We start from the raw sequence: 13,368 nt of genomic DNA, 5'->3' as shown, positions 1-13,368 counted from the left end.
TTACTGTAATACATTACAGAAAAGACCACAATGTACAGAAATACTGATTTGCACCTCCCCCCCCCCCCCCGCCCCATCCCTAATGCTTAGAACCTGAAAATTAAACTTTTTCAACCATCATTTGAATTCCCTATGCAGCTAATCAACTTGTAGGCATCACTGGTTATATTGCCATCTAGTGGGTGATTCGGCTGAATCCAAGGGTGTCCACAGTTCTTACACTACTGTCAATAAGCAAAAGATGCAGCCACCTGATAGTTTCCTTTATGTAAATAAGACTTGTGGTCAGTGTAATGGAGGTCAGTGTTTTCAAGTGGAGTAGTCGGTGCATTTCATGAAACAGGATGTGATATCTGCAGCTCTCAACCTATTTATCCTGGAGTGAATATCCCCTTGTTACAAACCTCAAAGAATGAATAAGGACAGCTCTACAGAGACGAATGCTTCCAAAAAGGCAGAGGGGATATAACAAAAGGCTGTCAGCCAGCAGTGAGCAAAGCCTTTGGAAGCATGTGGGAAGAATAATTGCTGCAGCCAACAAATCATTTAAGCCAAAGTCCCTGGCTACGTGCCAGTTTAGGCCCATTATGGTCAATTCATGTAGGAGTCTAATCAAAATGCAATAACACAAGAGCAATTTCCTTCATCTGCAGACAGGTAATAAGAATATTAATGGAGCAAATAAGTTTAGACAGGATGGGCAGCCCAATTCTAAGTGGGTGCTGTAAGCTACAGCAGCAGAACTGTGCCCTAGTACATCTAAAATGGAATTCAATTGAGACAGAACCATGTGGCTCTGTTTTGCCTTGTAATTTTTCAACAGCTAAAGGAGACCTTCAGCAGCAGATACTGTACTCCTCAGCATTCTAACACGACACTCTGAAAACTCTTTGGATCCCTTCGTGCTCCCCGCCCCCAATCTCACCTCTCAGCACAGTTTAGCTGAGTCATGGGCAAACCCCACAAAACAGGCAGTTCAACACATAGAGTGGTACCTCGGGTTACAAACACCTCGGGTTACAGACTCCGCTAACGCGGAAGTAGTACCTCGGTTTAAGAACTTTACCTCAGGATGCGAACAGAAATCGTGTGACAGCGGCACAACAGCAGCAGGAGGCCCCATTAGCTAAAGTGGTACCTCAGGTTAAGAACAGTTTCAGGATAAGAACAGACCCCCGGAACTAATTAAGTTCGTAACCAGAGGTACCACTGTATAGCTAAAAATTACCTGTTTGCTTCTGCTTGGTGAACAGCTCTGCCTCAGCTACAGTATCAAACATAGATTAGCCCTGTTGCATCTAAAGTGGAATTCAATTGAGACCAGTGAAGTAAAATGCCTGGCTGCTGTTTCATTAACTTGACGTTAGTGAAATAAAGGACCATTGCTTTGCCCGTTCATTGGTCAACATAACCACAGTCATCTGCATTAAGCTTGATATTGATATTTGTTTGTTCTTAAACAATTTATTCAAATGTGGGCCAACTTCCACTTCCTTTCAAACATGGTGAACATTGTGGACAATTTTAAGATTTTGCTCCTTCAAGGGAACAGATAATTACTACCACTCGTAGTGCCACCACAAGTTATTTGTTGACTACCCACAGAAGTGATCAGGCAAAAGGTAGGAAGTTAAACAGTCTCCTCTGTTTGCTCTTCTTGCTTCCCATTAAAAACAGCAACAACAGTGGGATAGAGGGGAAAGAACAATTGTTCATGCACAGTTGATCCCTGATGAATCCACCTAGCTCCTAGTAAGGCATTATTGTACATAGGATGTGACCCAACTGAAATTACAGTGGTACCTCTGGTTACGTACTTAATTTGTTCCGGAGGTCCGTTCTTAACCTGAAACTGTTCTTAACCTGAAGCACCACTTTAGCTAATGGGGTCTCCTGCTGCTGCCGCGCTGCCGCCACGCGATTTTTGTTCTCATCCTGAAGCAAAGTTCTTAACCCAAGGTACTATTTCTGCGTTAGCCGAGTCTGTAACCTGAAGCGTATGTAAACCGAGGTACCACTGTACTAGAAACAAGATAGAAAATATCATTAATCCTAATTACTGACAGTACAAATTTAGTAAAATAGGGGTGAATTAGTAAATAAAAAAGGCCTTACATGTGTGCATTCTTTTAATGCCTCTATTTGCTTTCTATGGAACAAAACACCTTTTTTTGGAAATAAAAGTGCAGCATGACCCATTATCCAAAAGAGGAATTTCCACATCTTCATGGTCATAGATGGTAGGTACTTCACACTTACTTACATACTTCACACCAATCACAATTCCTCTCTGAAAATAAATATGCTCATTATACAGTGTCACAGCTGAGGTTCCTGAATACTAACTTTCTTGGCGGAGGAACAGAGAAGAAAGGACTTCAAAAATTACTATGATCAGAATAATTTAGTAACAGTTTTCTCATGCAAAGCAATTATTGCTTCTGCATTGTGATGTCATAAGCAAGTAGGTCTGACTACGTCTGAAGATTCCGAAACTCTGGCCCTACTGCGGTTACAGGATTTCAATACCAAGTAGTGATTTTATTCCATGAAATGTTATCTTGTGAGATTGTGTGTGTGTGTGTGTGTGTGTGTGGTCATGTCCTGTGGTGACCATTGCAGAAAGAAGGCCAAGATAATGTCATTTCTATCCTGAGGTTTTGAAATTAACAGGACTATAGCTCAAATATAATAAATATTACTTTCAATGGATACCCCCACATAAATCAATTGAACTTTTAATGTCACCAAGAACACAATTAATTCTTATAAGCTGCTTAATCATAATAAAGTTTAAAGATGGTCACGTTCACTGCAAATGTGTAAAGGTTTGGTAGCTTTTAATTATGTTTTGTAATGAGTTGAGGTAAGTCTTGTACTTAATTCTTTGGCAGAACATTAAATCCACAATCCATTATAATCTGGTTTATTAAATTATCTATTGTTTTCAGAATTGCCCCCCTCCTTCCCCAGTATCTACAGGGTTCTTAAAGGATCAGTACAAGCAACTTTCCGGATATATAAGGTTTTCTAATTTAAAGCTTGTTAAAAGATAATGCTTCCCTATATCATCAAAATCACAGAGCCATATCTTCCTGCTCCATTTGAAAAATATACATTGTGATGCCAACCTACATCTATCCCCCCACCCTGCCACATGAAAAAGTCAAAGGAAAGCTAAAGGAAGTACTTTCTTTGTAAATGTGAATGTTTCAAACTTACCGGAACTGAAATTTGAGGATTATCTTTCAGTTTTCCCAGTGTGGTGAAGCCATCAACGTTGATCTTCCCTCTTGGTTTTATGGCTAAAGTCTGGATCTGAGTACAGTCAACATAAAGAGTGACAGCACTCCTTTCTATGCCAACCATAACCTTATGCCACTGGGAATCAAAGAGATACGGCAAATCCAGAAACGTTGCTGTTTGGAGACTTCCATCAATCCCTTTATATGAGTACTCAAGAGACTTGGCTTGCCCATTAAACTTCAGTCCAACTTGCTCTCTTCCAGAAGAGTCTAGAACCTGCCAAACGCTCCAATACTTCTGAAGAGTAGTTCCAGCCATTCGAAAAGTCGTTAGAATGGAATATTCATTAGGTAATCCATTAGGATACAAAGACCTGTATAGGATCAAAGTAAAGCAGGCTTGTTGTTGTTTATTTGCTCATCTGATTTAGCATTTGGGATGAACTGTCAAAATGGAAAGATTACTCATTCAGTAGAGCATGAGACCCTTAATCTCAGGGTTCAAGCTCCACACTGGACAACAAATTCCTGCATTGCAAAGGGTTGGATGAGATGACCCTCATGGTACCTTCCAACTCTACAATTCTATGATTTTATAAGAGTTGACCACCTCAGGGCAGCATCCTCCCACTAGTAGTTTTGTCCCAGTCTGAGTCATCAGCTCTTTACTGCTTTACTGCTGGCCAAAGGAATTGTGACTCAAAAATATTAGCATCATGCTTATTACCTTTTGGCCAGTAACAGTGAGGTGAACTAAACCAAATCAATCCAGATCAACAGCAAGCCCATTAAGGCAACTGTGACCACATTTAAAACTTTCAATGCATTTGCTGCCAGTAAAGTTACGTTACTGAATTCATGGACTCATGATTAAAACCATAATCATAATAATCATAATTTATTATTTATACCCCGCCCATCTGGCTGGGTTTCCCCAGCCACTCTGGGCGGCTTCCAACAAAACACTAAAATACAATAACCTATTAAACATTAAAAGCTTCCCTAAACAGGGCTGCCTTCAGATGTCTTCTAAAAGTTTGGTAGTTATTTTTCTCTTTGACATCTGGTGGGAGGGTGTTCCACAGGGCGTGTGCCACTACCGAGAAGTGTTCCTGCCTGACTATATTTGAGACCTGCTCCTGCAGTCTTAGCTTTGCTGGGTGGATCTGCACTCAGGCTGTTTGAATATTTGACCATAATGTGTTATGTCAGCAGGCAACAAATGGTGCATACTATAGTTGCATAAACAGCATTTATTTAAAGCGTTGTTTTCCCCACCTCAAACTATCCTGGGAATTGCATGTTGTTAAGGGTGCTGGGAGCTGTGGGGCTGTGAGGGGTAAATTACAGTTGCCAGGATTCTTGGGGTGTGTGTGTATTCTGAATGTGCTTTAAATATACATAGCCTATGGCAGAGCTGTCAAGTGAAGAACTGACTGTTTTCTCATATTGTTCTTCCTTCCTTACCTTTAAAAACTGCTTGAAGCCTATTATTATTACTACTACTACTACTACTATTATTATTTATAGTAAAAAAAACCTCCAGATGCTTTTAGAGCTTTCCCTACTGGTTCCTTTTCTGTTCATTTCCGCTTCCTGTTCCCTTCTTACCTGTTTTAATTTAATTTAATTTAATTTAATTTAATTATATGTCTTTATGCTATTACTCAAAGGACGGACCTAAGCTAAATGATGGTGATGCTAAACAACAGCAATTATTTTTATTTACAACCATGATGATAGACCTATTAAATCCACCATAAATATTCCCCAGTTTCAAAGCAACAATTAAGGCCAGTTTATTACATGGTGGATATGTTACCTGAGTGTGCTTGGGTCAAGTGCCATCAATGCTGAAAGGATCATGTGACTGACTTGTCATAAATTGTATAAGTTTGCTGCCTATAAAGTCTCCAGAACCATTATCAATGGCTTTAAAGCCTCAAAACATTTGAATCCTCAATCTACCTGTACAATGCTGGCTCTCAGATCACTTTAATTAGCATTGTGGTAGTGTGGCAAATGTGAGCTGATAAACTCTGGTAAAACACTGTTACATTTACAACCCATCTTCCTTGCAAGAGTAGTGCACATTATCCCACTACTCTATTCCTCACAATTATCCTGTGATATAGGTAGCTTAATGTCTGGCCTAAACCTACGTAGGGAACTTAACAACAGAGAAAGGATATGAACTGAGGTCTCTTGAGCAGTAGCTATTATAACACAGTGCCCAAAATGAAGCAATCCAACAATGATACAGGACAATCAGCTTATGCTCCTTGGGGAGGGGATGGTTAAATAAATAATAAACATAGGATAAATAATAATAAAATATTGATGGTAAATAATTGCAATTCAAAGTGAACATTGAATTGCTGAGGGAAAAGAGAAACAGTGATAAAGAATTCACTTTGCGCCATTCACTGAGAAGAGGAAAAATTGCTGAAACAAAACTGATAATCCTTTCGTTTTTATTCTTACATTAGTTTCCAAGGTTTCCTTGGAGATATGCAAATAGGAACCACTGAAATTTCCTTCATCCCTTAAAGGAGCCTTGCCAAACAATATAGAATTTGCATGCTCAGGGTGGAGGAAATAGCTTAGCTGGTGCTGCAGTCGCAGACACATTTTTAAAATATTTGCTAGAATATTTCTAATATTCCATCTAAATGATATACATAAGAGGGGATATTTAATTCATTAACCATGGAGGCACATGAGGGGTATGATCTACTTTTATGAACAACACAAAGACCAACACCCCCCCCCAAAAAAAAATAAGGTCCACTTTGACACATTGAATCCTTTTGTCCTATTTTTGTTTTTTTATCCATCTCCACTAAAGTCACACTTGGGGTGGGGGAACCTAACATGCTCAGTAATCCTAATATGGTAGAGGCTGCTGGATCTGTTATAGAGGTGGTAGAGAGGTGAGGTGGCATTTCAACAGTTTTAAATATGCATCTTGAAAATCCAGACCCAGTGATGCCTCAGCAGTTTTCCGAAGTCTGGAAACAGGTGTTTCTTGAACTTATGTGTTCTTAAATTGTTAATTGCTTGCAATAATGCCATGAGGCAGCAAAAAGACATGCTGACAGAGGAACCAGCGGGTGCATCCCTATTGCTGTTGCACGATCAGCTATTCAACATCTGGCACTGCCTTTCCACCCTGGGAGGAAATATCTACCAACAGCCAAGACCTCAAGTACTAAATAATTTGAGCAACATCACTCTGCTCTTGCTGTCTGTACATTCAGAGGATAAGCAGAGCTCCTTTAGCTTTTCCTTTTATACTTAAAAACTCCTAGCATAAAACCCAAACCAAGATAGTATTGTTATATATGGCTCTCTGGGTTTGAGAGATGCAGCCTCTTCATTGCACAGCAGGGAATATATTACTATATGCTTACACAGCCCAGTCCTACAAATCATCACCCAGTGATTTCAGTCTTTACTACCAGGTTAAGTATGCATAGGATTTCAGCCTTAATGCTTTTTATCTTTGTATCTAATGCAATGTTCCTTATTGTGAACATGATTACAAAGAAAGGATCTCAGCCACTGACTCAAAAAAGATGAAAAGCATCCAAATTTGTTATGAGTATTTGGTGTTGATTTTAGTAATAAATGAAAAGTAACACCAGGGTTGACAACATGGTGTCCTCCCAGCTACTGCTGAGCTACATGTGCTTCTCTAAACTCATTAAACACACACACACACACACACACACACACACACACACACTTCGGTCTTCCTCCTAGCAAAAGAAGAGGAAGTGATGTCAAGGGGAAATGATGTCACTGGGCTTGAATAGATGCATTGTTCAACCACTCTGACCTCCACCGCACTGACAGCACCCGCGGTCCTCTTTTAACTCAACAGATCACCTCCAATCCTGCTTTACCTGTTGAGAGACTATGGCAAATCTAAAAAATGGGGTGGGGTGTAGATGGAAATCCCATACACCCATCACAGATATAAAACAAAAGGACTTACTTATTAATGCAGGGTTGCCAACCAGTAAAATAGAAAGTACTTATAGAAACAAAATATGTCATAGCTTCTTAGGTAGGTATAGCTTCTTAAAGTGATCCTTTTATGACAAAACACTTGTAAATAGTCTAGTACTCTATCTGATATGTTTGAGACAAAGCTGTCACACCTGCTTTGCTCTGTGGCACCCTTGAGCTTAGACTTTTAGTTCATGATATCCAATTCCCAATGTAATACCAACAATGAGTCTGAACTTTTTGGGGGGAGTGGGTGGATAGGACTAACAACACTGAAGGACTGTGACCCCTGCCCATAACAACAAAGCTAAGAATGGATAGCATATATAGAGGAATGCACTGCAAAACCAATGTGCTTCATCCTATACGCAAATCTGTAACAGAAGAATAACCCTGAGTGGCTCTTTCAGCACCGGTTTTGGTGAACAGCACCGCTGCAACTCCTTGAAGCCACCAGGTGGCACGCGATTCAATCCCTGCTTTAAACTGCTGCATTCTTTAAGGAAAGACAGTGAGTCCTTTCAACCATACCCAGACAAATTACAGGAAAGCTAGCCCATTTCCTGCATAATAGCTGGCTGCTGTTGTGCTCCAGACTAATATTAAAAATAATTACATGCTTCATATATGAATAAACGATAGTGTAGGGCGTTGAGGTGTAACGGCTTTATTAGCAGGATTCTGGAACAGCTGTATTACTCACAGTCAGGCTAGGCAAGTTGCGTAAAATATGCTACAGCCTCATCTAAGGTGGCCTCTGCAATTCGCTCACAGATTAAACACCCAGTATTAATTTGGGAACCTGGAATTGATGCCTGTAAATATAATCTTCTGTGCTGCACCTTGGTAAGCCACCATGCCACATTCTTTCCCCTAGCTCACAAAAGATTCTAATTGTGGCAGAAATGTTTTAAGATTCTAACATGTTCCACAATGTAAGGTGGGAATATATCTTGCCCTAATAAATTGTTTTATATGCTAACATATCATTTCTCTTTAATTTTTTAAATTTTTTTTAATGCTGGAAAAACAAGGACAAATGTAGCCGCTTGAGAGTTTGCCAACGTCAGGCTTACTGAAGTCTGTGCAAAACAGTGTTGGGTCTCTTGTTAATTTGTGAATATTGCTAATTTCAACTGACCGGTTCACACAATCACGTGTGTTGGGTACTTGAGAAGCAGTTGCAAATCTGTGCAATATCAATGTTGGGGATGGAGTGGACTTAGTTTAAGTGCATAAGTGAAAATGCATATTCAGTAGTCTCTTTTCTTTTGCTGTTTTAATAGCGGTGGAGAAGCTGCAGGGCAATGCTTGCTTGGGTGACCCTGTCGGATGTCTGTACAAAAAAAAGTGTAAGATATTCTCCATAAAAGTTAGTACCTTTCTTATGAAATAGTAAGGTACTGTACTCAACATCTCATCACTCAGAGAATTACCACTCAGTTACTTGCAGCTGAATGTGTGAAGCTCCTTGACTGGGAATTATTGTGCTAGAGGCAGCATGGGGCGATATGGCCCTGTCTGTCTGGCCACGAGGGCTATTTCACACATGGAAGTTGGGACTTGATACTGTGGGCTTCAGTTGATGAATATTCATATATGAACTAACTCTCGGTAATCTCTGGAAACAACAGAAAGGCTCAACTGGGAAAGAACGCAGCATGTAGAGTAGCTGCACAAGCACTTCACTCTGAATTCAGATGCTATTTGCATGCATCACAACGCAAACAGCTGGTGTACACAATAAATTTGGGTAGCTTCACCCAGAAGCAAAAGAGGGAATTAATTTGTGGGATGGAGGGCACAATTTATATCTTGCAAGGTACTTTGCCCCGCTAAGTAAAGGGAGAGTTGTGCATTTAAACATAGATTTAAAAACAAATAATGAAAGCAACAGTATAGATTACCTAGTTGGGATCCTGAAGTCTACATTTGTGCTTAACTTGTAAGCCACTTGTAAAGCTGTGGAGCCCACCACACGCTGGATGATGCCTCTGGAAGCAGCTTTATCAAGTTGGAACTGTGAAATCAGGTCATATCCTAAAGGAACAAATATGCACATTTAAAAAATCTTCCATTGAGCAATCATGTAGCTTGAAAACCTAGCCTGAGTTTTCCCTTTGGTCTCTCTTTTGATATGCACTCCCCTGCTGTTTTAACTCATTTTTTTTTAAAAAAAAAAACCTGTTTCAAATTAAAATGTTTGGTTTTTATGTAGCTTGTTTTTAATAATGTGGTGAGAAATCTTGGACATAACAATTGACACAAGGAAGCAAGATAATAGACAGATAGCTACGTCTGCAAGGATGCAGTTTTCAAAAAGAAGGTCTGAAACAATTTATTTGGAAGACATCATTAGTGTATACTTGCCTGGTAGATCATCTTGGCGAAACCTGGTTGGTGGGCAGAGGTCAGTCTTTGTGTTGGAACTGAATGTAAGTGGAAATCCTGCAAGAAACACCAGACACAGGCATCTATGTCCATTATTTAATTTATCAGTTTATCAGCCTAACCTTCCTGTGATGGTCCCACTGCAGGTTACATTCCAAAACAACAATTAAAACCCATTAGCTTACAAAACCCAAAACCAACCTTCATGCTGTTGAATAGCCTTGGACATTGAGTCATATCCTTGGATTTTAACTTCATAGAAATTAATAGTATTTACTTCCAAACTTATTTCATTTAGGGTTGGGGTACAAAAGGCTCCAGAGGAAACATAATTAATGAAAAGTCACAGGAGGGGAAAAGGGCCAAACTGGAGCAATTGAAGCTAATGGTGAGACTGTCTGAGACTGTCATCACATCCACAACGGCCAGATTATGGTAGATAATTGTGTTAGATTTCTTGGGAAATATATAAAACAGAGAGCAGTAGAGGACACCCCTTCCCTTCCCTGCCATTTCTGAAGAGCCTCTGCCGTCTCTGACATGGGTTTGTAATATAAAGAGTTCTACAGTGCAGAGCTATTTGTGGTTTGGACAACCATGAAAAAGTTGTAGCTAGCTAGTTAGCTAAGTCAACACCTATATATAATTCAAAGAAAGCCAGTGCCAACTCTGCTCCAGCAAAACCAGCAGTTGGGAATCCAAGCTCTTGGCTTCCTTCCCTTCCTCTTTGATATTTCAGATGTTCCCACTCTTTCCTCTCCCATGTTTGATCACACAACAAGCCCTGTAAGGTGAGAGCAAGAGCTGGGAGGGAGTTCTGAAGAAGAACTTTTTTAAAAAGCCTCTTGCATGAACAAGTAGCCATTTCACTGTTTGAAACACCCCCTCTCTGTGAGCACACATCCCAGCCCATTCATGCGACACCCTAAACCCCTCCCTAAAGAACCAAAAAGGAAACTTAAACATTGGTTTAAGGTAGCTTTAGGGATTCTACCTATGCAATATTTCAAGCCAAGATGGAAAATGTCACTGGAGGCTGGAAGAAAGGCTTACACAGCTTGAAAAGAGACACCTTTCCAGAATACAGAGAGCGTCTGGTCTATTTCAAGAACTGACACTTAGATGTAGATTTACATTTTCCAAGCCTAGAAAATGGAACATGCAAAATCTGTTGCCTCTTCTTCCCCAAGAGCAGAACTTGCTATTCTTTTAGGGATTTCATTTTGCTAATTAGTATTTATTGTCCATATCCAACATGTCTTCTTAATAGACAGCTGGAGATATGTTGGTCCCAAGGAATGGAATTTACAAAGGGAAATGTTTGTTAGCCACTTACATCACAATAAAATTTGTTAATCTTTGAGGAGTCACAAGATTCTTTGTCATTATTAACAGGCTTGAGTGTGCCTGTTCTACTGAGGTTGCATTTTTCATTGACTCTGCATTGTATGAGTGCTCCTGCTTTTGGGCTATACAGAACTCTTCCTCAAGTTGTTCTATACAACGCAATCCAATTCACATTCAGAAAATGTGGATCCAATAAAATTCACCACCATGCTAATTTATAAATGTGTAATTTTAAGAATATAATAACATTCACTCTGTTTCCTTTACATTGCATTTTTTAAAATGCTAATTGTAAGAGATAGGTTTAAATGCCAGATATCAAAAGGCACTGTTTTCCAAAAATTCAAGCTGCCCTTCTTTCTCATTTACATACCCATATTTATCAGGCACACATAAGAATCTAACCCCATTCCTAAATTTGTTACAGTGCAATCCTATACATGTCTACTCAAAAGTAATCCCCACCGAATTCAGTGGTACTTGCTCTTGTATAGGATTGTATAGGTATAGGATTGCAGGAGAAGGCTCTGAGTACGGTAGAACTGTTTTCACTGCCAACATCTTTACTACGTGTAATAAAATAGACCCTTACTTGTCTGCTGTTGAGCAGTAGCGGATGCCAGAAACCCAAGAAAACAGCACAAATAACAGAAAAGTTGGTATTGCCTGTAAGGAAAGAAAGACAGCTTAAACATGAACCTACACAGCCTAATAATGTCACCCACTTTCATCTCACAGCCGTGCATATAAAATGCATAAAAGCACGACTTAAATCTTTGCTAGCACAGATGGCAAGCAAAGCTCCAAAATTTCAGGTTTGTGTCTTTTCCCCCAACTGTACAACAAAACGTTGCCTTAGCATTTGTCTCAGATACCTGTTCTTACATATATAACTGTCAGAAGAAAAAAGGAAGACACAGAGGGCAGCAAAGCCTATTTTAAATGCAATTAATTGTTCTTTCCTCCTCTATCAGTGGCGCCCCTCAGTTAGATATGCAGTACATCACTTACCGGTTGTGCTGCATTTCCCCACCCGGTTTTTGTGCTTAGGCACCTAAGCAGCTGAATTTTCTGCCTATGGTCCCATCAAATTAAGGGTGAGAGGGCCCCAGAGTCAGTGCTCTCTGTCCTCCTGCAAAGGCGTCTGTGTGTGCGAAGAAACACCAACGGTTGGAGCCGTTTTAATAATCTGGATGAGAAGTGGAGGTGGGCACTAAGCAGGCCTACGTGTTCCCGAGGGGACATGCGGGAGGAATTTAGCTGGGATATAAAAAAGGGGAGGGGAGCAGGAGCAAGGGGTGTGGATATAAGTAGGAATTCCTAAGTTAAACAATGCTGCCCAGTGAGTGAGTTACATGGCAGGAAAGGAAGGGAGGGGGGTAGCTGATGGGAAAGAAACATGAGGTTAGACCCTGGAGGTGACCCAGCAAAGATTATGTATACTTTGGCAATTCCACTAATCAGGGTAAGTTCAAATGCTGCCATGGGTGGCGGGAGGAACTTCTCATTTCTCACTGACTTCCTAATGAGGCAGTCTCTCGGCTCCCAGTCCTGCAGTAGAGGAATTTTGCTGAAACAGAAGCAAGCCATTTATGTAGGGTTCACTGCTTAAGTACGAATCTTGCCAAAGAATACAGATTACCAACTTATATAGTGCGAACCGGCAGGTTAATCAGTCTCCAACCAGTCACTTTAGTTTGGATGTATTTTCAAGCACAGAAAACCACACAGGTAGGTCTGTCTATGTAGATGGACAGAGGGCGAGAAACCTAGTGGATCATCAGTTCATGATAGTCTGGCGCAGGGGCCCCGGGAGAGGGAGATTGCTTTAATTCCTAGAAGACTTTCAGTAAAAGCTACAAGAGATTATAAGTCAGCACAAACCAAAGAGCTTTAGAAAGGCCTCACTGTAAAAAGCTCCCGAAGTACACAAAGGAGAAGGGCTTCTCTGTTAACGTCCAGACAGAATACAATAAAACGTGGTTGGAGCAAACTATTTCCTGACTTGCACGCTCTGTTTCAAAGGGAAAATATCAGGTACTGTAACTTAGAAAGACAGCATTGTGAAAAACATGGTGCAGATCAGTGAAGGCCAGTGGTCAAAGATAATAAGATCTATATTCCATTTCCAACAATACTTGGAGAGAACTGCATGGACCACCACTGGCGTAAATTGATTATTATTATTTAGAGTAGTGTGAGTGTCTGAGAAAAGGAAAATAGAGCTCTTGTCTAAGGCCAGAATCACATTTTTAATAAGTCTGGCTTTGCCTCTCTGTGGTATATCTTGGGGCACATAACTGGAATTGTTTGAACTGAGTTGCAGTTAACTGTACCGCTTTCTGCTACTTTGCATGTATGTGACCATAAG

General features: G+C 40.2%; 1 protein-coding gene across 1 annotated transcript in view; it reads right to left on the bottom strand.

The window, feature by feature from the left end:
• Positions 1-12,131, bottom strand: part of COL9A1 (collagen type IX alpha 1 chain) — a 63,403-nt gene extending 51,272 nt beyond the window's left edge. The window contains exons 1-5 of the mRNA XM_079970430.1: positions 12,009-12,131; positions 11,590-11,663; positions 9,630-9,707; positions 9,167-9,299; positions 3,223-3,619 (exon numbers count right to left, since the gene is read on the bottom strand). Of these exons, the coding sequence (XP_079826556.1) occupies positions 3,223-3,619; positions 9,167-9,299; positions 9,630-9,707; positions 11,590-11,663; positions 12,009-12,022 (696 nt within the window). The 5' untranslated portion in view covers positions 12,023-12,131. The remainder of the gene's footprint in view (positions 1-3,222; positions 3,620-9,166; positions 9,300-9,629; positions 9,708-11,589; positions 11,664-12,008) is intronic.
• Between the last annotated feature and the right edge of the window lie 1,237 nt (positions 12,132-13,368).

This window comes from Podarcis cretensis, assembly GCF_951804945.1.
Source record: "Podarcis cretensis genome assembly, chromosome: 3".
Classification (NCBI taxonomy): Eukaryota; Metazoa; Chordata; class Lepidosauria; order Squamata; family Lacertidae; genus Podarcis; species Podarcis cretensis.
The sequence above is the reverse complement of the archived record's forward strand: the minus strand, read 5'-3'. Positions and strand labels throughout refer to the sequence as shown.